This window comes from Podarcis tiliguerta (genome assembly GCF_965153285.1).
Source record: "Podarcis tiliguerta genome assembly, chromosome: 2".
Lineage (NCBI taxonomy): Eukaryota > Metazoa > Chordata > Lepidosauria > Squamata > Lacertidae > Podarcis > Podarcis tiliguerta.
In genome coordinates this window covers 54,889,488-54,915,772 of record NC_139535.1, presented here as the reverse complement: position 1 = coordinate 54,915,772, position 26,285 = coordinate 54,889,488, and the positions used below count along the sequence as shown (strand labels likewise).

Here is a 26,285-nt window from a genome sequence, read left to right as displayed (position 1 = left end):
CTTTCTTGGATGTCAGAAAATTGTAAAACAAAAGAAAACGAAACAGGGTTATCTTTTAAACTTCTGGTATCTTATTCGTTGTAGTGCTTTGTTTATTAAGGGGGTTTAAAAAAGGCCCACTAGAACAGTGGGATGTGTCTTAAATACTGGAAACGGAAGAACAAGCCACTTTAAGATAATTTGATTTAATTACATGATCTAACAAACTACAAGAGGTAGTCAATCTGAATTCTGATGGAAACGCTGAGGGGATTGGGTGAGAAAGACGGAGTTTTGCTTGCTTTCTGGAAGGGAGCAGGGGTGTAAAAAGACCTTGAGTGCCCCTTTCCAGGGCCTTTGGGGAGAGGGCCACCTGATAAGCATGGGGTAGCTGCTGCCTCAGACACCGATGAGAGCTGTTGGCAGAGGCCCAGACTGGTGTTTCCTCCGCATCCTCAGCCCGGTCCTGAACAAAACCCCCAAGGATTTTAGGGATTCCCAATGGATAACGCGGCAACTCTGTCAAATCGAACAGTACCTGCAAGAGACCCCCCCGCCCACACCAATATCCATTGTCTACTATGGCGGGGCCGCCTTTCGGTTATTTCCCGGTCTTGCCCTTTAACGGTTTATTATAATAAACCTGGAGGCTCTTCTTGCACACGAATATTTGAAATACGCAACTGGCTGGCTGGGGCCTGAGGCTGCCTATTCCAGGGTTGAGTTGCGGCGTCGCTTGCCCACCTGAACCCCGTTTCCCCGAGAGTAAGCCGCACTGAACTCAACAGGACTTACTTCTGAGGAGGCGTGGCAAGGACTGCACGGCGAGCCCTCTAAAGCGCTGGTCCAGAGACGAGCGCTATTGCGGGGCTGGCTCTGCCCTCTAGGGCGGGGAGCGTGTCGCTTGGCGCGGGGCCTGGCGGAGGCGCCGGGCCTGCTGCTCTGCCACGGAGAGATGACGCGAAGGCCCAGCAGCAGCAGCAGTATAAGCAACCGCCGCACTGACGCCGAGCCCACCGCCATGCGCCCGGCGCTCTTTTTCCCTCCGACAGGCGCCGCTGGCTCCTCCCCTTTAAGGAGCCGGGGCGGGGCCGCGCTTGCTGCAGGAACCTGCCCTTTAACAGCGCTCTCTCCTTTCCTCGCTGGTGCCGCTGCCGAAAGCCAGCTCGCCAGTCCCCGCCGGCCCCCGGAGGAGCCTCGGCCTCGCCATGGTGTCCTGGATCATCTCCCGGCTGGTGGTGTAAGCGCGCGGCGGCGGCGGGAGGAGGGGGACGACGACGACGACAGGGAGGCCCTCCTCGCCCGTTGCTAGGCAACGGGAAGAAGATGGGGACGGGGGTCGCCTGGACGGGCGGCTCTCCCGAATCCCACCCCGCCCGGTGGTGCCCGCTGCGCCCAGCCCTCTTCTCGGCTCCTCCGCTCCTCTGCCTCTCGGGGGCTCCTGAGGCGGACGCCCCCCCCCCCACGGCCCCTGCTGCCACTCCGCCCAGCTTAGCCCTGACCCTGACAGGTGACAAGAGCGAGCCCAGGGGCGTCGCCTGGACACCGCGGGGCTCCCCCCCCCCGCTTATTAAGCTGCTGTCCGTTTAACGGCCTCTGTGCGCCACCACCTGAGGGCTGCAGGTAGGGCGCCCAGCGCCTCTGACGCTCTGCCAGCCTCGCAACCGCTGCGCTAGGCCTGCTCTGCGCTGGCAGCGGAAGGGGGGAAGAGGGTGGATGGGCGGGCTAGCAGGGACCGGGGCTTCTCCGGCCTGGAACCGACTCTAAGCTGAATGAATAATCTCATGAGGTTTTTCTTCTTGCTTTCTCTTTTCTGTTTAAATAATAATCATAATAACAACAACAACCTCTTGTTCCAGGCTGGTTTTCGGCACCTTGTACCCAGCATACTCCTCTTACAAAGCTGTGAAGACGAAAAATGTGAAGGAATATGTAAGTGTGAGGCAATTAACCATACGCTTGGTTTAACACCAACCCTTACTGTAGCTTGTCTCCCGGTGGTGTGAAGATACTAGCGACATAGCTTGTTCAAGCAGGAAATTGGAATTGTACTGCAAAACGATGCTACAGTCCATGTCACCCGTGTTACACAACACTGAATAGTTTATCTGAGCATTTTCTGCCTTATTTGAGTAAATAATGGTGGAATAGACCTGAAATACCCATTCTGCTCAGTTTCGGTTTTAAAATTACATTATAGACCCATTTAAACACCAAGTGACAGAAACTTCAAATGTGAAAATTCCTGAGGTGTCTTCACAATTGACTTAAATACTTTTTTTAGCACCTACATATCTGTGATGTCACTTCACCACAGCTCCAACTAATTTGCATTACCTCTTTGCTTTTTTCTGCAGTAAAGGTTACAGCTAGTGCAGCCCGCTTGCCTAGTCTGTAGCATGTGCTTCATAAATGGCAAAATCCACTTTCTGCATGGCTTTTAGTCAATTTAAATCAGATGGTTGCACATTTTGGCACATTAAAAACTATGCTCCTATCACTTGCGTGTTTGCACAAAGTGTGAAAAGTGTCATTTTAGTGTCATTTGTGAAAATGCAAGTGTTTCTTTTTGTTGCCACTTTCTATTTGCTGCAGTTTCCCTGACATTGCTATCTATAATACTGTGACATTTTCAAGAGTAATACTAAGAATTCTTCTTAGTATGGGATGTGCTTCTTCTGAAAGTTGTTGTAAAATTGAAAGCAGCAATTTTAAATCCAGAATGGATTATTTGTTTTTAAAATGTAGGCCCATCCTTTTAAAACGTGGGACCAAAGACCATCCTTATCCATTACTTGTGAAAATCCTAGCATAGTGAATTTAGGATACAGTGCAGCTCAAGCAAAATGATGTACGTATGTATAGTTGTTAAATGGGCAAGATATATATAGTTGAAAATAATTCGAGAGGGAGTGAATTTAGTCCAAGGGGCAATGCTGCTTCATTTACTTATTTACCACATTTTGTTGCTCTGTGATTCAATTTTGAAATGAAGAAAATTTCTTTTTTAACTTCTATGACTTTATTACAAAAGTTCAGTTGTGGGGAAATTAACATATTGATTGCATTTGAAAATGCATACTGGGAATGCTTCTGAAGCAGTTTAAGAAAGAAAACCCCTCTTTGGTTTGGCTTCCAGTTTTGCAGAATATTTGAGTTAGATGGCTTTTTAAAAGCATCAGACAAATTCCTGAAGGAAAATGAATCAGTGGCTATTAGCAAATGTACCGTGGTGGGGGCCAAGGGGTCTTCAGCCCCCCAGTTTTTCAAGGAGGGGGCTGGGCTCCCCCCAAATCCAGTGGCCTGCTCTGCCACCTCCACCCCACCTATGTCGTGAAACCCTGCTGATGTCACGTGGGGATGAGGAGGCTGAGCGGGGAGCCTGGCGACCCCACTCTGCCTCCTCCTCCCTGACCAATGTTGTGCAGGGAGGAGGAGGCCAACCACGTTCCCCATTCCCCACCCGGCACACAAGCAACTGCATCACAGTGGGTGGGACACGTCACATGCCATGTAACATGATGCCTCACATGATGCACCTCCGCAATGTGGGGGGCAAGTGAGTGCCCTTGGCTGTTAGCCATGATAACTAAATGGAACATTCATGTGTCTGAATATCAGTTGCTTGGAATCAAATGACATAGAAGGACTATTGCCTTCATGCGCTGTTTGTGGGCCTTCCAGTAGCACCTGGCAGAACATTGTTAGAAATGGGGTACTAGACTAGAATGGAGACTGGGGGATCCAGCACCTTATGTTTGCTCCACCACTTTGGCAAAAAAGGGAGGTTTAACATAAGCCTTCTGTTTCAGAGATCCATGGTGAGATTCTTCAGCAGAGGTCTCACTATTGTTTTAATGTAGCAGATATTACAGAATCCCATAGTGAGCATAGCATATAGGCTTTGTAACCTTTCTCTACTTCTTACAGCCCCTTGCCTGCCTGCCTCCAGGGAGTGTGCCGAGCAAGCGCCGGCCAAACAGTCATTCAGCAAGAGGGCCCGGGACACGGCAGCAAGGCCAGCCTGGGTTCTGGGGCCCAGAAACCCCAGCGGGGCTTTTATTAGTTAGGGAGGGCGAAAGTTGAACATACATGTGGTAGGCCTCACTCCTCCAAGATTTCTTCCCACATCCATGGATTGCAGATGTATCCAAAATAACTGGAGGTGTGAAAGGTACATCTGGCTCTGCCCTAACTATGATACCCAATTTGGAATGGATGTGAGTAGTTTTTTTCTGTGAAGTGTTCAGTGAACGGGTCACAGTGAATTAGTTGAGTGGTCCTCCCCCGACTTTAAGGCCAAACATTGATCACTAGAAGAGTTGTAGATTCAATGGTGGCAGAAAAGTCTGACTTATTTGCTGCCATCACCACCAGGGTGATGAAAGTGAGCTCTAGCCTGTGTGATCACTTTTGTCATGAGTCTCCCGCTATTGTCATTCCAGTTGTTGCCCATGTTGTTTCATTGCCTTAAGTTTCCCAGACCCATTAGGGAGCAAATTTGGCTCTCTGCTGCGTTCCATGATTCATGCACAGTGATGACCTGCAAATACAAGTTCAGGGATTCGAACAGCCTTGGTCCCAAATAAATAATTTTTGTTGTAACTATTATTATAAGTTGGCAGCCCTTCCCCAACCGCTACTAAATCCCAGTCTCCCTTGCTCACCCCTGTTCAAGGTTGCATGGTCAGTTATTGAGGGGCTACACGGAGAGCAAAGAATCTTGACCATTGTCCTGCATGAGTTGTATGTACCCTAAAATACCCCATCACTTCTGTGTAGCTGTGCACTGAAAGGCAAATTTGTTAACAGCAAGCAAGCTGTTTTTTTTACTTTGTCTGCCATTACTGATCATTTTGTTGAGGAACCCCTGATAATATGAGGAATGCTGAGGAACACAATTCGAAGGAAAGTACTTTAAAATAGCAGCTATACTTGGATTTGGTGTCTTTGGCATTAGTTGGTATTAGCTGAAAATACATGTTAGTGTCAGTGGGAAAAGGCTGTTTGGATATCCTCAAGCTTTAGTAAGAATAAAACAAGAGCATCAAAAAATATTTTTCAAAAGATTAGTAATAGGGATGCCAAATGTCTGGGCTTTCCTGGACACATCTGGGAATTGCTCAGAAAAAATGACATCCAGGCATATTTTTGCTAAATTGGCAAAATGTCGGGGAAAACCTGGATGTATTTGGGCTGTTTTTATTTTTTAAAATGTTCCTATAAAAGGCTCAACAACTCCATCTAGATTTTCATTTTGGGGAATATGGCATGGACAACCTTAATTAATCAAGGGTAGACGGTATGAAATCTAAAAAGAAATATTGTTCATAACCATAATACAGAGTGAAGTGGCTAAAAATGGACACTTTCAGATTTCATCGTAGTATAGAAGTGCGAGTCACCCAGGTATTTGGAAGGAATTGCAAGTTCAAAGTTACTGTTTAAGAACAAGCTGCTTTTCAGGAGCTTCTTCTAGCCATATGTTGAAAGCCAACACCAATTTCAGTGGCAACATTTTTTTACATAATGCCTTGTAGTTAAGGAACAGCAGGGGGAGCCAGCTTCTCTTTCTAGTGTGGAACAGGCTCGTTAAATTGCTCAGACAGATGAGGGCATAATCTTGGCTGCCAAAATATTCGTACTAGTATGAAACTTTACTGTAGCAAAATTGACATGCTGTGATAAAGCTCAACTCCTTTTTGGTGTGGGGATACATTGCATTGTTTATAGTATTATCCTTGTAATCTGCTTTGATATTGGTAGTCCATCTTATAATTAGGTTGTTCTGGTCACCCCCAACTTTTTTTTGCTTAGAATTGTTGATTTGTGGGTAGCAACATTATTTACTCATAAAATGTATCTCTCAGTTTCCTGTGTTGTCTCTCATCCTGGAAATGGTTAAGACTTCCTAGTGAAGATCAGACTTGTGCACAGCACAACCAAAGCAGGAGAATAAGGGATAGGAAAATCAGACATGAAAGACTGGCCCAGGTCACACATTGTGGTAAACTATAGTTAATAATTTACCATGAACATGCCAAGCAGGGCTGTTTTGCTCCTCCTGGCACATGTTTGGAGGAAACAAACCAGTATATTTAGATGAGTGTTTAATCATGGTTTGTTCTGTTCTATTAAACCATGATCAGTAAGCCATGAACAAACCTTAGTTACAAACTGTGGCTTGTTGGAGTTAAACAAAGCACAATGTATGGTTCAGACACAATGGAAAGCTAGGAGTTGTTGTTTGTTTGTTTGTTTCTTGCTTGCATGAGTCAAGAAGAGTGAAGTAGGAGTAATACAATTCTGCATGATAAGCCATCGCCATGATGTGCAAACCAGGTCTCTATTCTCAAGCACCAGTTGTAAATAGGATGTGCAAGGTTTTAATTCCTTTGTGAGGTTAGCACAATCTGGTAAAGAGGGATGGTTGTTCAGAATCTGTTACAACCACCCAGGTTCCTTGATGGCATCAGTGCAGATGTTAGAGGAAAAATGTGCATGCCACTGTGAACAGGACCGTTGAACTATGTATATCTTAAAGGTAAAGGTACCCCTGCCCGTACGGGCCAGTCTTGACAGACTCTAGGGTTGTGCGCTCATCTCACTCTAGAGACCGGGAGCCAGCGCTGTCTGCAGACACTTCCGGGTCACGTGGCCAGCGTGACGAAGCTGCTCTGGTGAACCGGCACCAGAGCAGCACACGGAAACGCCGTTTACCTTCCTGCCAGTAAGCGGTCCCTATTTATCTACTTGCATCCGGGGGTGCTTTCGAACTGCTAGGTTGGCAGGCGCTGGGACTGAGTGACGGGAGCACACCCCGCCACGGGGATTCGAACTGCCAACCTTTCGATCAGCAAGTCCTAGGCGCTGAGGCTTTTACCCACAGCGCCACCCGCGTCCCCATGTATATCTTAGATCTGCACAAATTGTTCACGAAAGTGCAAAAATTCCAGGTTATTTGAATTGACAAAAAGGCTGTACACATGGCCAAGTCATGATAAGACAAGTGTGGTGAAAAGCTATAGGTGTCTGAAAATTATTGGCGGGCGAACCTTAAAGCAGAATTTCTGTTTTTGGAACTTTCCTTGATGTCTCTGCTACTAGACACTGTTGAAGAGAGAGACCAACTGTTTGAAACCCAGAATTGCTGACATTTGGACATGGGTATAATTATAATGAACTGCTTCAAAATGACAAGATTTGGCATCAGTCAGGAGTTTGTTTTAAGTAGGTTGCAGCTTTCAAATGATATGTAATGGTGCTGGCTGTCTTGCAGGTCAAATGGATGATGTATTGGATTGTGTTTGCTTTCTTCACCACAGCAGAGACACTCACAGACATCATTCTCTCTTGGTAAGTACCCTGCCACACTTAGGAAGTAAGCGGGAGGACTACTGGATACTTCAATTCTTTTTCAGTTATCCATCTAGAATTGGTTGCTGTGAGGCAATTTGGTAAGGTATTCAGCTTCCCTGTAGTTATCCTGTTCTTGAGAAAAACAAACATGGTGTTGTTCAGGTTTATTCTTTGAATGTTCTGTAGTAAACCATATACACAATGACTGAAAGTTGTGTTGTTGGCAAAAATGTGTAGTTGTTCTGCTTGTCCTCCCAACCTAGAAAAAAAAGATACAGGGTCTTCTAGAGCAGGGGTCGGCAACCTAAGGCCCATAGACTGGTAGCAGCCCACGAGGCTTGTCTAACCGGCCCATGGCGACGACCCCTGCCGCCCTCTGCCTTACTGGCATGGTGCGGTGCAGGGACCGACTTCTGGGTTGATGGCGCATGCACACAGGTGCTCCTCCGACCTGGATGTGCACAGAAATAGCGTGTGCGCACTTGCGTGGGATGGAAAAGCGCCCGTGTGCATGCACACACACTATTTCCGGCGCACTTCCGGGTCGGGAGAGCACCGGAAATAGCATGTGCGCACAGGCACTCCTCCGACTCGGAAGAGCGTGTGTGCGCACATGCTCCGGCCCATCCCCTATTAAGGTTGCCGACCTCTGTTCTAGAGAGCAAAAAATGAATGAAGAATGGGATTCTAGTTTTACAAATCTGATTTGTGGGGTGTGAGGGAGAGAAGCTTAAACCTAATGGAAACTATAGGGATAGTTGTAGAGTAATCTTTGAATATTGTGATTCTAATTCTGATTAAATGTTAGGTTCTGACACTATTGCATGTCTTGTGCTTTGCTAACAAATTTCCAAAGATTTGTTCTCAACAGTGTAAATCCCTGTTAGGCAAACATTGAGCTGTATTGTGCTGATTTATTTGTCCTGACTAGTACTGAGGACAGAGATGATGTCCTAATCCTGCAGTATCCGTGTTCAAAACTCCTAGCTGCCACTTTGTCCAGAAGTCTAAAATGAAGGGGGTAAATGCTGGGTTGGAAACATCAGTCATTCCCAGGCAGAGGGCCAGTCCTGATGGAACATCCCAATGTTACTCTCTTCCCAATGACTCTCTTCACAAATACTTGAGTAGTGCAACTGCTGGGACATAACTCTGTTTGCAGGGTTGAGGATAACTTTGGATATGGACTTATCAAGGCTATGGTGAAAACTTAAAAAGAGACTTCAAGAAGATACATCCCGTAAAGGGGATGTGTGGCCTGTTCAATAGCTGGCCTTGTCATGTTGATTCTGTTCCATCTGTAGCTTCTCTCTTCTTCCGTCTGCTTATCTCATCTTTGCTGCTCTCTGGACTGTCAGTCTTTGTTCATCTCTAACCTGAGCTTGATTCTAGCTTTTCCATTTCTCTCAGGTTTCCCTTTTATTTCGAGCTGAAAATCGCATTTGTGATCTGGCTGCTCTCTCCTTACACCAAGGGCTCCAGCGTTCTCTACAGGAAGTTTGTTCACCCAACGCTCTCCAATAAGGAGAAGGTACTTCCTTCAGATTGCCCTACATATAAATCCTGGAAGTTTAGTGACATGAGATCATGATAGATTGCGGAAAAGATACTGGTATTAGCTCTGTCTGTGCTTGATATAAATCATGCTTATGCCTGCTCATAATAGATGTATGGCAACTGCTGCTTTTACAGAGCAATAGTGAATTCCTAGTTTTGTAACCTGATGAGAATTTGTTAGCTCTAACCTGAATAATGTGGCTTTAGAGTAGAGTTCATGGCTCCTAACTGTGAGCCAAAGGGCCATGCATGAAGAGTTTGAGGGACTCTTTGGAACAACATTTGTTGCAGGGCAGGGGCTATAACCAGAAGAGAAACTACTTTTACTCTTTGTAGTCTACACTGTGATTAGTGGTAGATGCATAATTACTCTCCTTTATCTCATGTAGTTCTAGCACAGGGCAAAGTATAGGCATGATCATTCATTTAGTTTGAGCCTGCTGATAAGGGGTGACAGTCTCCATCAACTTGTAAGTGCCATAGGCATTTTTACCTTAGGACAGAATTTTTTTGAGTAATATTTCAGCCTTCTGGGAGTAGCATTCACTGGAATATTGAATTTCCTTCCTTTCAGCCACTATATGTTAGTGCTGGGCAACACTTTGGGAGACTCAGAGCACTTGCTATTCAATCCATTCTGCTGTGCTATCTAATATGTAATGTTTTCCTGGATTTCTGGATTTTATAGTTGGCTTCATGATGTTGGTGCAAGAAGGGGTTAGGATTTCAGGCAGAAGTGTCTCGAGATTCAGAAAAATTATGGATACATGGTCGTAATGCTAAAAAAGAATGTACTGCACAAGGAAACAAGTTCTATATGCAGCTTTAAATCACATGAACTATATTTAATCCTTTCTCTGCTAATCCCTCAGTGTTGCAAAAGAGAGCTAGGCAGTCCCTTGGAATTAACAGGTCAAAGGCTGGCTGGCTCTGTCTGAGGACTGCTTCTTACCATAATTTTTGTAACAGTATTAGTATATCTGCCTTGTGTCAGTTATGATAGCACATGTATGTTTAAATGATGACTGTTATTCACAAAATAAACAGGTCTGATAATTGTGAAATGATTAAGCTAATTCTCCCTGTATTTGATAGGGATCTCATGGATCCATGTAAGGCAAAGGTATATTAACACAAACATTCTCCTAGTCTGTATTTCTTGAAAAGCACTGTACACCTCTATGTTTTTGGGGAGGGAGCACAAAGCATTGTATTCAATCACAATGTCTTTATGCATACATTTAGTTAAGCTTCCTCTAGCACTGACTGACTTCTCAGACTGGTGCTGCTTTTTCATGCTGCTTCACATTCCTTCTTGAAATTCGGACTTCTATATTTCTAAAGAGATCCAGAGCATGAGCATAGCAGGATTTCAAAGTTTTATATTTTTAACTACCGTATTTTTCACTCTATAAGACGCACCAGACCACAAGACGCACCTAGTTTTTGGAGGAGAAAAACAAGAAAAAAAAATATTCTGAATCTCAGAAGCCAGAACAGCAGGAGGGATCGCTGCGCAGTGAAAGCAGCAATTCCTCTTGCTGTTCTGGCTTCTGGGATAGCTGCACAGCCTGCATTCGCTCCATAAGACGCACACACATTTCCCCTTACTTTTTAGAAGGGAAAAGGTGAGTCTTATAGAGCAAAAAATACGGTAAATGTTAAATCTGTTCCAAGCATGGGACTGACTAGGACAGTCAGTATCAGACTTTGAAAAATGTGGATATGGTGAATTTCCCACTAAATAACACTAGTTTGCACCCATAAGGACATTAGAAGAGCCTGCTGGATCAGGCCAATGGGCCATCTAGTCTAGCATCTTCATAGGTTCTCATAGTGACCAACAAGATGTGTGTGGGAAACTGAAGCAGGGGCTGAAGAAAAGAGCACTCTCGCCTCTTGGAGTTTCCAGCAACTTGATGTTAGAAGCATTACTGCCTCTAACTGTGGAGGCAGAGCATAGCCATCATGGCTAGTAGACATTGTTAACTTTATCCTCCATAAATTTAAAAGCCACTCAACTTGGTGGCCATCACTGCCTGCTGTGGGAGCGAGTTACATGGTTTCACTAGGCACTGTGTGAATTAGTACTTTCTTTCATCTGTCCTGAATCTTCCAACATTCAGCTTCACTGGATATGAGTTCTAGTGTTATGAAAGAGGGGGGGAACTTTTCTCTAGCCACTTTCTCTATGGCATGCATAACTTTAAATTTCTATCGTGTCACCTCTTTCTTGCCTTTTCTCGAAACTAAAAAGTTCCAAAAGCTGCAACCTTTGTTTCTCTTTCCCCTTGATCATCCACCTGCTGGAGTCAACAATGACTTTTGCACTTGGCTTGCTAGGTCATCATAGTTGTGATACAGAATGCAAAATCAAGAAAGGATTCAATTGCTGAGTGTGGAATACCACGAGTGGATATTTTTGTCATGTGTGTCTGAAGTGTGGGAGGTCTTCTCCTAGAAGAGATTTAAGAAAATTGACCCCAGGAAGTAGTTTTCTTTCTGTGGCAAAGTTTTGGTATATGTGTAATTTGTTTTCTCCTTGATGCTGCTAATGTTGAGGAAGACTGAAATTGGCACAACGCTGAATTTGGCACAATGAAACACAATACAACAATTACATGAGCCTTGATGTTCATTTCTCATTTATGAACCAAGGGTACATGCTTCCCATTTTTCTCCTGGGGATCAGATTTCACAATAGCAGGACACAGTTGTTGTTTTTTGCTGTGAAGAACCTGTGTCTCTTCTCTTGAGTGGCTAATCATTCAAGTTCTTACTGGATATTAGTATGCTCTTGTGCTCTAAAAAAAAAGGAGTATGAGCCAAATGGTCATGGTATACTGTATTGGCCTGAATATAAGCCACATTTCCCCCCAAATTCCAACAGTGAAAAGTTAAAGTGCAGCTTATTTTCGTGACCTCAGGCTGCCAGCAAAGCGGTGCAGCTCCCCCCAGGAAGCGGCCCAGGTATTGTCTCCACCCCCACCCCCCAATTTTAAAGGTGCAGCTTATTTGCAGGTGCGGCTTACCGGTATATTCGGGCCAATACGGTATCTGTATTCTGATAAATAGGAGAGGTCACACTCTCAATACTTCTAACAAACTGATGAGGGTCTTGATTCCACCCAGTCTTGGAAGAGATCCCCCCCCCTGGTGTTAAAACTAAGAACAATAGTCCTCAAATTTCTCTTATAGTTAATTGGTTAATCTTTCATAAAATTTGGCTGTTTTAGGATCAGACTAGACATGACAAGTGCAGCTATTTTTGCTTATTGACCTGCTAGCTCTGTTTATGCCTACAGGTGAACAGTGAGTTCCAAAGTCCATACAATTCAATTGTTTCTGTAGATAGAGTGATTTGATAGCAGCCACCTTTAACAATAACTAGCCCATGCATTTAGAGTCTATCAGGGCTACATTCTCTCCAGGTTGGATAGACAAAAAATTCTCTCCATTTCAATAGACTAAAATGCAAATCAATCAGTGACAAAATCTTCACCAGACTCATAATCCAGATGAGTTTAGCCCAGCCTCTGATGTATGTAAGTCATTGAACCAGTGGTGTAAGAATTTCTTCCTGTGTGTTTTTTGGAATGGCAGTGGAGGAAAAATTCCCATTTTATAAGGTGATTAATATCAGTGAATGAATGTCAACATAGCATTAGACAGACATAGAAGTTTCCAAGTTTTTAGTTTTGTTTACTAAATGCATATAAAATAAACATGCTAAATTAGATAAATTTTCTGTATGTCCTAGAAAATTTCCAATGCAAACAAGGTTTTCTATTGCTAATTACCCAAAATTGCATAGGAAATTTTCCAAAAAGCTTTCCAGAAAAAACCCCAGAAATGTCCTATTTAACATTTACTGGAAGTCAACATGTTGACATTGATCTTGACATTGAAGTCAACATTTACTGTTATGTCATGTTACTTTAAAACTGGCCTTTAGAATTATGCTTCATTGCTGCCAGAACTAGTTTGTGAAATTCCTCTCTTCTGTTCCATAAAGACAAGTTACTGCTTGATCTTAGTCTTACTTAAACATATATTCTTCCATGTGAATAATTGTTTAAGCATGTTTTTCTTCCCCTCTTACTTGGGTTGCCTGTGTTAAGATGTGATGGGTACTTCTAAGTACATGATTCTCAAAATGAGAGGTGTTGGTTTTTCTGTTACCTTGTCCTGCTGAAGTATTTTTGTACTCTGTAATCTAGTGTGTTGTTTGTAAATCTAGTGTGCAGCTGCATTTGTTCTGTTGTGTGTATAGGCATTGATGATCCATAGGTGATTCTTTTTCTCATTCCACCATGCAAGCTATCGATGGATAGTTTATAACCTCTGGAAAGATTTACTTAGTCATTAGAGAAAGTTTGAAAGGTTTTATAATTAACAAAAGTAAAACATTATGATGACTTTGAGAACTTCTGTTCTGTTGTTCAAACCCTATGGGCTTGGACCTTGCCTTATACCTAGTTGGACTATAAGTCCATCTAGCCAAGTATTGTGTACACTGACTAGCAGCCCTCGCCAGGGTTTCAGACAGGCAACATTCCCAGCCCTTCCTGGAGGTACTGAGAATTAAACCCTAAGCAATTCAGTATTCAAAGCAGATGCTCTACTACTGAGCTTCAGCCCTTCCCCAAAAAACTTCCTCTTAAAAGCTTTTGTGTGAGTATGTATCATTCTTGAGGGCTATAGCTATGCAAATAATTTTTTAATGTGGCCTTCCCCACCAATTAAATCCTAGGAAATCGATGAGTATATCAGCCAGGCCCGTGACAAGAGTTATGAAACTATGATGCGAGTTGGCAAGCGAGGATTAAATTTGGCAGCCAATGCAGCAGTTACTGCAGCTGCAAAGGTAACTCCTTATATACCTATGTGCCATATCAACCCTGTTCCCTTCTGTTGGACTTTTGGTGTCATAACTCTATCCCACTTCCCCCCCTCCATGCTGTCTGCTAAGTTGTTCTTTCAAGTTAGACATGAGACAAACTCATCTGCAGCTTGCCATCTGATTGGATTTTATTCTGATCCTGATCTGATTTTAGGATGTATTTTAACTGATTGCCTGATTTTATGTTAATGTGTTATACATTTGATGTTAGCCGCTCAGAGCCCGGTTTTGGTTGGGGAGGGGGGTATAAAAATTATTATTATTATTATTATTATTATTATTATTATTATTACCTGACCCAAGCTGTGTCCCTCTCATCTAAATTCTCTCGCGTGTTCTTTTCCATTGGAAGCTGTTCTAGTATGTCCTCTGATGTGTTCTGAATGGTTCAACTCATGTGAATAGTTACAACTAGAAATTGTGTCTTAAAGGGCCAAGGAGTTTTGTCTGAAAAACTACGGAGTTTCAGCATGCAGGACTTGACTTTGATTCGGGATGATGACACTGTGCATTTACGGAGCCCTGAGCCACGCATGCGTACTTCTGCTACTGGTCATCTTGAAACTGTTGATGATTCAGGTTAACAGCAATCCATTCATATTATTTAATGAGGGCAGATGTCTAAGAGTTGTGGGCTTGGGGCAAATATTGAAGCGTCTAACTTCAGTGGTAGTTAGCTGTGTTTATGTTTTGAACTTGGAGTGCATGCACACCTATATTTCATGCAGTACTCACAGTTGCAATGGACATCCTCCTTAAAGAAAGAATTCAAATTTTCCCAGCAGCAAGATATTATAGTTTGGGTTGCGCTACTCATGACAGCAGCAGGCCCGTATTTTTAAATGTGGGTATTTTCCAGTAATATATAAAGCAAGGCATGGAAGCATAAAAGGAGGTTTCTGTGCTCACATACACAAAACGACTTCTTTTATCTTTATCTTCTATACCTCTGCATAGTTTTCATTCAACCAGTGATCCTAGCTAGAAGAGAGACTGGGGTAGGGGAGAGGATATGTGCAAAGGAAGGGTTTGATCTCCTCTGCACCTGGGCATCCCTTCTTCACTTTACACTGCACACCACCAATCCACACTGGCCTGGATTGGGGGAGGAACCAAACTCCTGTTACTTTTGTTAAAAAAGGGAGGGGGGAGGTGAATCCCAATAAAGTGATTCAAAGAGTCATTTAGAGACGCCAAGTCTTTTGTCATCTTGACAGTTTGATTCTCCACAACTTTCCATAGACATCTGAAGGCTCCCCTTTTTGGGAAGTTTTTAATGTCTGATGTTTCACTGTGTTCTGTTATATTCTGTTGGAAGCTGCCCACAGTGGCTGGGTCAACCCAGTCAGATGGGTGGGGCACCCATCTGTGTGTGTAATAAATTATTAGTTGGCTTAGTATTAGTATTATTTAGTTTCTCCTTTCCTTCAAGAACCTTGGCGTCAGAGAAGGCATTTTCATTTTCTGCTCCTCCTCCATATTAAAAAATAAGGGGCATCCCTGTTTTTGGTTTTCTCCTCAGGTGCATCCTGTTATTCCTCATCGGAAGAGATGACTCTGTCTCAAAGACATAATGGGGCCCAGTCTGATGCCAGAACAGACCCATCAGATGACGATACAGGAGACAAAGTTCCCAAACGGACCCAGAGCCTTAAAGCTCCTAAAAAAGTGACAAAGACTGAGGTGAGCTGGATGTAATTCTTTGGAAAGCTTGCAGCTGGATCTTGCCTCATATACAACTTGTGTGCTTCAGCCTGGCACATAATCCATTTTAATAGCTGCCCCTCCCTTGCAAGTGTGCTTTGCTTGCCTGCCAGGTATCTTTTACTACATTTTGAAATATTGGACAGGATTCAACTAATGGGTCCCATCAGCAGAAGCCTGCACAAGAACTTCAGCTTGTACAAAAGGGCTTTCTCCCCTGCATCCCCCAAATTGGCTCGGAGGGGATCAGGAGAACACCCATAACTGCTCACGGGAAGGAAAGAGGGATCATTCTGTTTGGCAGGCTGAAATGTTTGCAGTAATAGAACAATCAGAAGAGTGTGATGTTGAATTCCTCCTGTTGTTTCACATTCCTATTCTGTCAATAATTTAAATGGCGCTTTAGTAAGAATTTAAGGCATTACTAATGGCTGAAAGTAGATGTGATGGCAGTAGCAACTTGTTTGTTCATTTGCACCATTGCTATGCCAAGCAGAGAGTGGATAGTGTCTCATTTTTAAATGAGAATGTCCATGACCAGCTGAATGCTTCTTCATTCATTTGCTTACCTTCCCATGCTCTATTGTCCCCACTTCCCTCTTGCAGTACTGGAAGTTGGCTGAGCTTTGAGAAAGGGCTTGGGGTGTTGGAACATGGGAAGGAAAGGCAGAGGAGGGGAGATTCAACTTCCTTCCCTTATGTACTCCCTTTTGATGTTAAAGTTGGACTCCCCTGCTTCATTTGTGAATGCATAGGCACATGAATGAATAAACATGAATGTGCTACTGCCACATCTTATTTGGCACTCAGGATGCATCCAGTTTTATGAGTTTTTGCATGATCTGCTGCTGACATTAGGGGCACAGCCTGCAGACATTCCATCAGCTGTTTTTGTTTGGGCTCCACTTCTTGATTTTTCTAGTGCCAAAATATATTATATAGTATGGTTTTATGTTGCAAACAAGTGGCTCAAATAAGATTTTCTGTGTGCGCAGTTTGTGCACATGTCCACATATCCAGTTTTTAATCTTAGATTTTTCGTAGGAATTCCACTGTATCAGGTCCACACCACACCTTGAAGAAATGTTTCCGTGCTCTGGTTTTCTGGCCTCTCCCTTCAATAATTGCTCCCTTGTCCTTCAGTAACCTTTTCTGCTCTGGGTATATGCCCAACTATATGGGGATATCAATTTTCATTTTGTTTGTAAAAATCAAAATTGTTATTTTTAGGGGGAAGGGCCCAACCAAAAATGCACTAATGAGCTTCCATATATATTTCACATTAAGGGGGAATTTGGATTAAATGTCAAAAAGCATAGGCTGGCATTTTGATGATGACAGTCTCCTGTGGACTGTGCAAAAATACTTGTGTGCACAGACAGCACCAGTTTCACAATAAGCCTTTATCTGGAAGCACCCCTTGTTAAAGAGCTAGAAAGTTTCACATATTTGACATTAACTGAAATTTGGTGGTGGTCTTGCTGGCCACATGCAGCATATCAGATCAGTTAGTATGGAGTGCTTTAGCTGTCCTGGTCCCCAGCTAGATTACAGCTGATGATATATCATTGGGTGACAGGAATTGGCTGTGGCTGACTTCCTTCATGAAGTTTTGGGTTGTATCTGAATCAAAGGTTTCCTACACATCTGGACATGCCTTCAAGAGTAGCTGAAATGATACTGGTTATTCACTTTGATTGTTCAGGTTCTGTTTCTGGAAATAGTTTTGAAGGAGCTGGTAAAGAGCCAGGAAATGGCTGTGTAGAGAATAACCTATTTTATTTGAGTGCCCTCTGCTGACTGCTTTATAGGTTTGTTTTATTTTTTTGTCATTTTCTGTTAGTGCTACTGTACCAGAAGTTTTTCTTATTCTGAGGTTACTAATTGAATTGATTCATTAATAGAATTACAGAAGTAAGAGGGGTTAAAATTGGATAGCAATCAGTTCCTTTTGTTCTGGAAGCAGGAGCTCAGTGAATGATCTGAGGTCTCAGCAAAAATTTCATCAAAGCTCTTTCTTTTTTAAAACTCCTTGTCCTGCAACTAGTTTCATGTTATTTCTCTCCTCTCTTGCTTTCCAGCCCCCACAAAAGACTGTCAAAGCCCGTCCCAAGAAGAAAGTTACAGGTTCCAGTGCTGCTGGCGAGTCAGCCTAAGGACACCCCAGCCTGTCTGTCCTGGGGCTCTTCAGACACTTTGAGGAGCACTCTCCAAGGAAAGGGAGCTGAGATCATGTACATAACAGCTACTGCTTTGTAGAGCTCATTCCAAGGCAAGAGGGTGACTGAAATTTGGCACACAGATTAGAGGATGGCCATCCTCAGGAATTATTTACACTTCATCTCTGTGATGGAGAGAATGCTAATCTGTCTGTACATAGCCTGTTGTTTTGGGATTCCCTCTCTGTGTGTAACCCTAATAGGGAAACTCTTTGCTGGAACAACTCTTCAATTAGGGTTAGAGCCATCTTTGACAGAGAGGCTGGAAGAGGAAAAAAATCAAGACGGGTGCCACTGAAATTCTAATTGGAGGTGGGGAGCTCCCCAATAATATTTCAGCATTTCACTGGTTGTCATGCTGTAGCTGCTGTGGGGAATTGTTAGAAGTGCCTGGAGCAAAGTGACTGGTACTGAGGAAAAGTGTTATCTAAACTCATCTGGGCAGAAGCAAGAGACGAAAGTGTAGGTTTGCTTGGTGCTTTGCTACATGGGCAACTGCTTGCCTGTGGGATTGGGTAAAGTGGTATTTTTTGCAGGGAGTCTGCAGATGTTTGGGAGAGGGGTGGAAGGTGAGAATGCAAGCGGCTGGCTTCTTTACCACTATCTGGTGCCTATTTCTAAGCAGCCTCTTTTGCTTGGTTGGAAGCGTTTTAAGTCTGCTCATGGTAGATGTTGCGACGGTAGAACTATTTGCATGGTTTTTTTCAAGTAGAATAAGGCTGGGAGGAAGGTGACGAAGCTAAGAGGACCACGGTTGGAGCAGGGGGTGTGAGGATGCCTCGGCACAGATCAGTCTCTCCAAAGAGTTGAAATCCTGAATAGCCACTGTCTAAGAACCAAACACTTTGGCCCCCTGCTTCAGAGTTGCCTTTATATTTTACAGGTCAGTCTGTTTTCTGTAAGAATTGTTTGGAAAAGGCATGTGTATGGAAGAAGCTGGAGGAAATATGGATGGTACCTTAAGTTTCTGCTGTGTTCTTAATTATGCTTTATTTGCACTGGGAATATAAGGTTGGAGCTCGATCAGTGTAGCCTGATAAGTAGGCAAAAAGTAGCAACCCTTTTTGGAGCTTTTCTGGCATTTTGTAATGAGGTAAGTAAGTGATGGGACATTCCTCAATGATTCCATGGGTGGATAAGCGACAACGTTACTTGGCTCTCAGGAACTACTCATTTCTGCCACCACTGACTTCCATCATTCCCTGTTAACTCTGGTTACATTTTGGAGGCAATATTATTTAGTGTTTGAGACGATCATAGAATTGTAGCATTGGAAGGGACCCTGAGGATCATCTAGCCCAACTCCTTGCAGTGCAGGAATATGCAGCCGTCCCATACAGAGATCAAACCTGCAACCTTGGCATGATTATCACCACGTTCTAACCATCTAGCATTCTGTGAAAAACTGAATTCAGTTTTGTATCATGCTCCAATCAAATGGCTAGATAAATAATGATAAACATTTCTGTTCCAGACAGTTTAACATATACAGATATGACTGTCCTGATCTAGGACTATAGTGCAGGGATACTGAGACACATAGTGTATAGATAAACCCTGCTGTTCTCTAACCTAGCCCTTTAATAAATTATCCAACTTCTGAATATGTGCCAAAGCCACTAGTCTTTTAAACAGTGGAGCAAATATATGAGATCTAACAGTGCTGGAAACAAATTTCAGTTACCCTCATCTACTATAAGTTAATGGCAAATCGGGCTGATGTTGGGTATGCAACATGGCCACGCAGCTGCTTCACTATGCAGTTTAAATCCTGATTTTTCACTACAGGCTGACATGTACTGCTTCCTAAATAAGTTTTTTAAGAAGCTAACCTCCATTGAGTTCTGTGAGACTGCTTCCTAATCAGTGTACTTTAGGATTGCACCTTTAGGCACACTTTTTAATTTGTATAGTTTCAGAGCAGAGAAGGCTTATCATTAAGATTACATAGTTGAAGAGATTCCCTTTATCCTCTTCCAAATCAGCTACAAACCTGCACTCGTGTGCTGTACTTCTCTTCTGGACACCTGTTAGTTCAGCCTCTGCAAGTACAAAGAAAATGAATCACAACATTTTTGCCATTCTTTTTGGCAGCGGCTGTTTAATGCCAAAAAATTGGCAAGCTATAATTACAAATTACATTTTGTAATTTGTCAAGGATGCAGACCCTAAATCTCAGATTAGGTTTTTACTATTTGGAAGGTACTTTGGTTTGCTGAGTGTGAGAATGTAGAACCATACTGCACTTTTTACACAGCTGATCCCTCTCTCCTAGTACCATGCAATTAATCTTCAGTAGTTTTGTTTAAATCAAGTATGGGTTTACATGTGCAATGGTTGCACTTCCTTATGCTTGGAATATGTATGCCTGGGGAAAGTGCATTTGAATGCTGGGCTGGCTGTAAATGAGACATTTGTATTGCTGTAGTATATGAAGGGGAAAGCCTTTCTGTTTCACAGAGAAAGCAACACTACTTTTATCAACTTGCTTGCTTTTATCAACTTGTGTTTCAGCAGCACAGTGTGGTTGTTTCTTGTAGATACTGCCTTGTGTTTTTTACAGCACATACATCAAACTCTTCCCAGCATCCTTTGTATGAGGCAGTACTTTTGCATAGAAGTTGATAAACTGGAATCAGGGTTAGCACTTCTCCTAGAAGTGTGCACAGTTTTTCAGCAGTGCTTCCAGTGAAGTATAAGGATGGGATGATGCTGAATAACTTGAGCCCATTCCCTGAGATGCTTAAGTCCTGAGACAGTTTCTACATTTTCATATTAGCCTGGTCTGCTTCTCAGTCCCCACCTTCTCACCACATCCTGTTGGGTCAGTTTTAACTGTAGTCCAATTGGGTGTTTTACTTTTATTATACTTATAAAAGTATTTCTAAACCACTGGCTCATAAGAAAATATCAGGATGTAAAATACAGAACAATTGACCTACACTGAATCAGATTAATCCTCTGAAAACAATTGTCATAAAAGAAACATTTTCAGCAGGCAACAAAATATCTAAATTGTTAGGCGTCTCGTTTTTGTTGGTTTGCTTTTGTGTAACACCATGTGGTCTTTTCATATTTGTGTCCCTTAATTATTTTAAATTTCCTATCAGTTTTATGTTTAAGAACATCATTATCCTGCAGCTGGGCTTCATATTCAGCTTGATGATCAAATATATATGGGAACCTGCCTTTTTCTACACCATGTATTATTTTATACACCTCCGTAATATCTCCCCACTTTTTCTCCCTTTTTTTGAAACAAACGCTCCAAATGCTGTAATATTTTCTCATATGGCAGTTTCTCTAGCTCCTTGATCATTTTAGTTGCCCTTTCCTGCACCTTTTTCAACTCCTATGCTACAGTCCCAACAAAAACACCCCCCACTCAGCTGCTGTTTGGCATGGGAGGAAAGCTTCTGTTGGCAGCAGTGAGAACTCCCCTCATATGCCAAATAGCTGCCCCCCCCCCCCCCCCCCCGGTGAGGGCAGGTATCAGAACTGCAGTGTGGAAGGAAAGGGTTAAACCTCCTCCCCATGCACCTGATCGTGACCAGTGGTTGCTATTTACAATCTTTGGAGCAGGAGATATGCAGAATGTTAAACCATGTGATTAACATCATGTGTAGCTGGCCCTTGGGTAGCCTGTTTAACAATTCATGGGGGGAGGGGATGATAGAGCTCCTTGAATGGAGATTTTTCTCTCTATTGGCTGCTATTATTCTTAAGAGACTATCACAATAAGGCCATGATCCTATGTACACTTGCTTGGGACCACTAAACATCATAAGACTTATCTCTATGTAAACATTATAGGGTTGTGCCATTAATGGCTCTGTGATGAAAGAGTCTGATATTGAGACTATCATAGGACAGAACAAACACCATATAAATAACATGGTAATCTGAATTCTTTTCTTTTCTTTAACCTCTCTTTACCTCTTACGTGTTAGGAGGTCCACGATGGAAGAATTCAAAACTTGTTTTTAGTCAGGTGCAAAATGGAATTGCCACTTAATCAGTTTTGCAGTTTTTTTCTACAATCAAGCATTGTATACATTTTAGGAAATAAATAAACTTCATTGTAGTACAGAGAACCTTGGATTTAGAGTGTGATAAGAATATGCTCCTATTTCTGCATCCTTCCCACAGTCTGGCTCTGCTGTTGTGTTTTGGGTTTGTAAGATTAGAAGAGTAATAGCAAGAGAACCCATGTAGCTAGCAGAAGGCTCTAATAATGCTGTTCTTCAGAGGCAGAATATAGCTGGAAGAGACTTTTATCATGAAATCTGGGCTCTTCCCTATTCCAGGCAAGAGTGTCTTTCAGCATTGTGTAGCGGTGAAATGTTTCTTGTTTCTCCAGGAACGGGGGTGGGGGGGCTTTTGTTTTCCTTTTCTTGTGTTGTCATGTTGGACATGGTATTTAGAACCTCTTTGGGATATTATCCTTGCACCAGGACAACAGCTGGTGTTATCCGATGGCCTTCTCTTCAACCAACTTCTGTTGAAGTGCCAACTCCTATTGGTTGAACCCTTCTCTCTCAAATGTAAGCAAATACAAGCCTTGAAGTTTCACAGAGCCTTTCCATTGGGAGCAGCTTGCTTACTGACAAGTCACTCCTCTGTTACGTAGATCCAGTTCTCTAGCAGCAGCAGTCTGTGTTTGCCTCCTTTCATCAGGATTCTTTTAATCTAAGCTAACCTTAGTACTTGCATTCTCTGATTTCTACTGTGTAAAGGGGACAGTGCTGCTGTCATTCTTTTGCAGACATTCACAGTGACTGATTTGAATTTGCATGGCAGGTCTGGAGGAGAGCCAAGAAACGGAGACTCATTATGTTGAATGCCAGCCATTTCCCTTGTTTGTTGAACAGGCAGCAGTAGATGTGACAAGGATAGGACGCTATACCAGTGTATTCCCTTCTGCCTGCTAGAGGAACAGCAGTCAGTCAGTAAGAAGTGGACAACAAGATTGGGTAAAGCAGACTTATTTAAAGGTCTTAATCCTGCTGCCCAGTCAGTCAGATCCTTGCCATCATAGTTCAGTTACAGCTGTCATTGGCAGCTCCAGTACCTCTTTGGCCACTGTGTCAAGTCTTCAGGGAGTATACTGGCTGAGGGTAAGCAATAGCTTTTCAGAGAACAGGAGGCAACATTTTGGAGTGACCACTGCCTATATGACATACCCTCTTCTTCTGATCTCTGGTCAAACTAGTTTTGCAGACTTTGTAGCGTTCAAGCGGTCTAGGGGAAGCTGAAGCAACCTCTTAGCAGAAGAAACACTAAATATGCCCATTTTAATGTGACCTCTGTAGAAACAACATTCATTATAAGGAAATGACACTCTTTCAGAGCCTGTTCTACCATTAGGCTAAGTGGGGATACTTCATCAGAAAGCAGATTTTGGGTGTCCTGAATTTGCAGCTAATTTTTACTTCTAATTTATTATTGTATTTTGACTGCCAAGTAGAGGTGATTGTAGGATTTTGTGTCTCTGGTGAAAAAATAACTTGGCCAGCCTTGGGTACTGCACACTTTGTTGGGGTTGGAGGGTATCTGCTGTTCCACCTCAGGCAGCAAAATAGCTTGTGCTGAGAAAAAAAAATATTTTGTTCTTATAAAAAATAAATGTCCCCTTAGGAGTGAAATGGGCTAGAGCAGAAGATCGGGTCTAGTCAGCTTCACTCCTGCTTGGGCTTGTAGGGGACTGTAGGAAGCTGCCTCTGTCAGGAGTTAGACTCCAAATTGAAAAAACAACTTTTCCCTTCTCAGCAGGGCTACCTTCCTCCCCACATGTTGTTTTGTGCTGTTGTCAAGCTGCCAGTGTTAGTAGCATTAAAAAAAAAAGGGGGGGGGGAGACTGCTTGCATTGCTCCAGAGAAAGAATAATCCGTACACAGCAGCTATCTATACACTGGTGGAAGGATGAAGAGTATCTTGACTTATGAACAAGGCAGGACAGGACAGGGTGCTGTTAAGCAAATGACTAGAGGAGGTCCTCCCACAGGATTTATGTGACTAAACTGAGAAAAGGAAAGGGGATTTCCAAGGAGATGGGATAATAGCCAGTTATTCTCAGGATCTGGTGAGACTCCAAGGATGAGTCAGCTACATGAACTAATAGAAACATATCGGTAGGCAGTCTGAGTGAAGCTATTTCCTTGTCTTATTGAGAGAGATGAGCCCAGCTGCTCATCCTCAACCTTATCATGTTTTGCAGTTTAATGGGAAATCAAAAGCTCCTCCACCATATTGTATCTACCAAGGTATTACTTATGTATACTGACTATGCTAAGACTGCCTGTTGAGATCGGATAGATGTTCAGAAAACAATTCATCCTGGATGCTGCACCATTCTTTGTACCCACCTTACTGGGAGCTGCTGTTTTCAGACTTGGATTGTCGCTTTCATCTTGTAGTGAGCTCTTCATGGTACCGCTCTGTCCAGCACAAATTATTTTACTAGCCCTGGAAAGATTGCCCCATGATCTCTTGCTTCCCTAGGAGTCCATGTTCTGTCTCACTGGAATTTATTCAGAAACATGCATCTCCCCACCACCATCTCATGAATAGAGGATGTTCACAGTCAGGGGCACCTCTTAAGAAGGAAGCTATGTACCTCAGCCCCCCCGCCCCCCCAAACCTATTTCCTGCTGCCTTGCAGAAAAATCATTGATCTCCTATGGAGAGAACACACAGTTCTCTTTTATTGCTGGATATGAAGTTGCTGTATTACAGAAAAAAACTTAGCCCTGCTCTGTGGGAAACCACCCTCTTATCCCTGTTCTCTTTTAAGTGGCAATCTTGTTACCTGGTTGAGCCATAGCATATTGTAGCCATTGTGCAAATGCTCTGGAATCTGTGCTTACACTTCAGGCACCTGTATCAGACTCTGGGAGTCTGGGTGTCTTGTTACGTATCAGTGTAAGTATCCCAGAGCCTCTGTGTACATGCATTCATCAGTATTACTTTGTGAACCCTTAGTAGTATTTTATCTGGTTTTTTCAGGCTCTTGGTGACTGGCAAAGGCTCCTGCTAGATGATCTTGTATAATTTTACTCTACCAGAACAAATTGTTGTTATTCCTACTTGAGCCCTTTATAAAGTTGTGATCTAGTAAGAAGAGGTATCTAACATATATTTGGGAACAGATTGCATGGTTATTTGAGTGTTTTTACACTTTATGTACTAACTGAAATCATATCACATGAAAGGTTGAGGAGAGCAACACCAATTGCATTAAAGGTTTGTTTGAAGGCCACGGAATGTACTTCAATCAATCAATTGGCCTCCAGCACAGCTTCTGCACCATTTCTCACTAGGTAGATCATGACTGTATTCTGTGTCTCTTCCTGTTTTTTCACCCCAAGCAGGCCTTGAATTCTCTTCATTAGAATATTTGTCACTTCAGGACAATGGTGGTTGAATTTCCTCCTTCCTCAAAAAGAGTATCATAGCTGCAGAGAGGTTGCAGCCTGGGACCCAGGTATTGGGACCAGTGGGACCAAATGCAGTAGGATTCCAGAGGAGAAAAAGTTTACAGCAGCCACCTGAGACTGTGAAATTGACCTTTCCTGGAAATTCTCTGGCCTGGAAGAATGAACTTTGATGTTAGACCTTTGAGAATTACAGATATTTGAACAAGTGTTTGTAGCAAAGTCCAGTATCAAAGCTGCTACTGTTTTATTTGCAATGACAAACTGGAATCAGAAATAATATGGAATGTAGACAAATATATATTGGCCTCTTGTCTCTTTAATTTTTTAAGTACAGTAAACACGAATCTTTCCCCGTTCTTGGAAGGGCTGTTCGTAACTTGCTTCCTTCCACCAATTATTGTATTGTATTGTGTTGTGATTTCAGAATTTGGGCTCTTTCTTTCAGGAAGCTACTTCCACACTGGAAATATGCCAAAGACAAGTTGTTCAAAATGAGTAATCAACATTGATTTATGAATGTTTTTGCTCTTTTACGCTGAAAATAGGGATATGTGAGGAGACCATCTTTCCCTGCCACTATTTTCTATTTTCTATGAACAAAATTGTTCATGGGGCTTTCATAAAGATTCCAAGCAAGAGCTCTCTCTTCATGACACTTTTCAAATTCTATAAATCATGTACTAATAAAAAAAATCCAAAGCTTTACATATAGTATGAATTTTATAACTTGTGAGCATTGCCATTGACTATTTTTATATGTCTGTTGATTCAACAGAAAGGCAAGAGGCAATATGTCCCAAGTTTGTTCTTCCCATAGTCCAGTGTTGGCTAACCTTTCTTTGGCTGAGGGCCACATTGAGGATTGACCAAGTTTCAAGAAGCTCCATGCCAGTGGTGGGTGTAGCCAAAAGCTCCATGCCAGTGGTGGGTGTGGCCAAAGTACTTTAACTTTCTTATGGACATGCACTTGCACACATAGTGCACATAGAAAGCACTCATGCACACAATATATTCCAAAAGGTGTTTCATATGTTGAATATTGCCTTTTACAAATATACACCCCCCTATTTACAAGTCTTCAGCATCACCTCTCAGTCTAGCATCTGAATGTTGCTGTTTCTGCAGCTG

General features: G+C 42.8%; 1 protein-coding gene across 7 annotated transcripts; it reads left to right on the top strand.

The window, feature by feature from the left end:
* Positions 1-582: 582 nt before the first annotated feature.
* REEP2 (receptor accessory protein 2) lies at positions 583-25,455 on the top strand. Of its 7 annotated transcripts, none has more exons than XR_014508537.1 (8): positions 583-1,219; positions 1,839-1,911; positions 7,259-7,335; positions 13,649-13,762; positions 14,230-14,377; positions 15,321-15,481; positions 17,584-17,736; positions 25,092-25,455. XR_014508537.1 is itself a non-coding variant. In XM_083429540.1 (8 exons), exons 1-8 carry the CDS (start codon positions 1,188-1,190, stop codon positions 17,656-17,658), a joined length of 801 nt encoding a protein of 266 aa, XP_083285666.1. In that variant the 5' UTR covers positions 1,064-1,187; the 3' UTR covers positions 17,659-25,455. The 7 variants fall into 7 exon arrangements, 2 of the variants coding, with proteins under 2 accessions (XP_083285665.1, XP_083285666.1); XR_014508538.1 differs by having other exon boundaries at positions 18,605-25,455; XR_014508539.1 differs by having other exon boundaries at positions 584-1,219; positions 17,584-17,774.
* Positions 25,456-26,285: the final 830 nt, after the last annotated feature.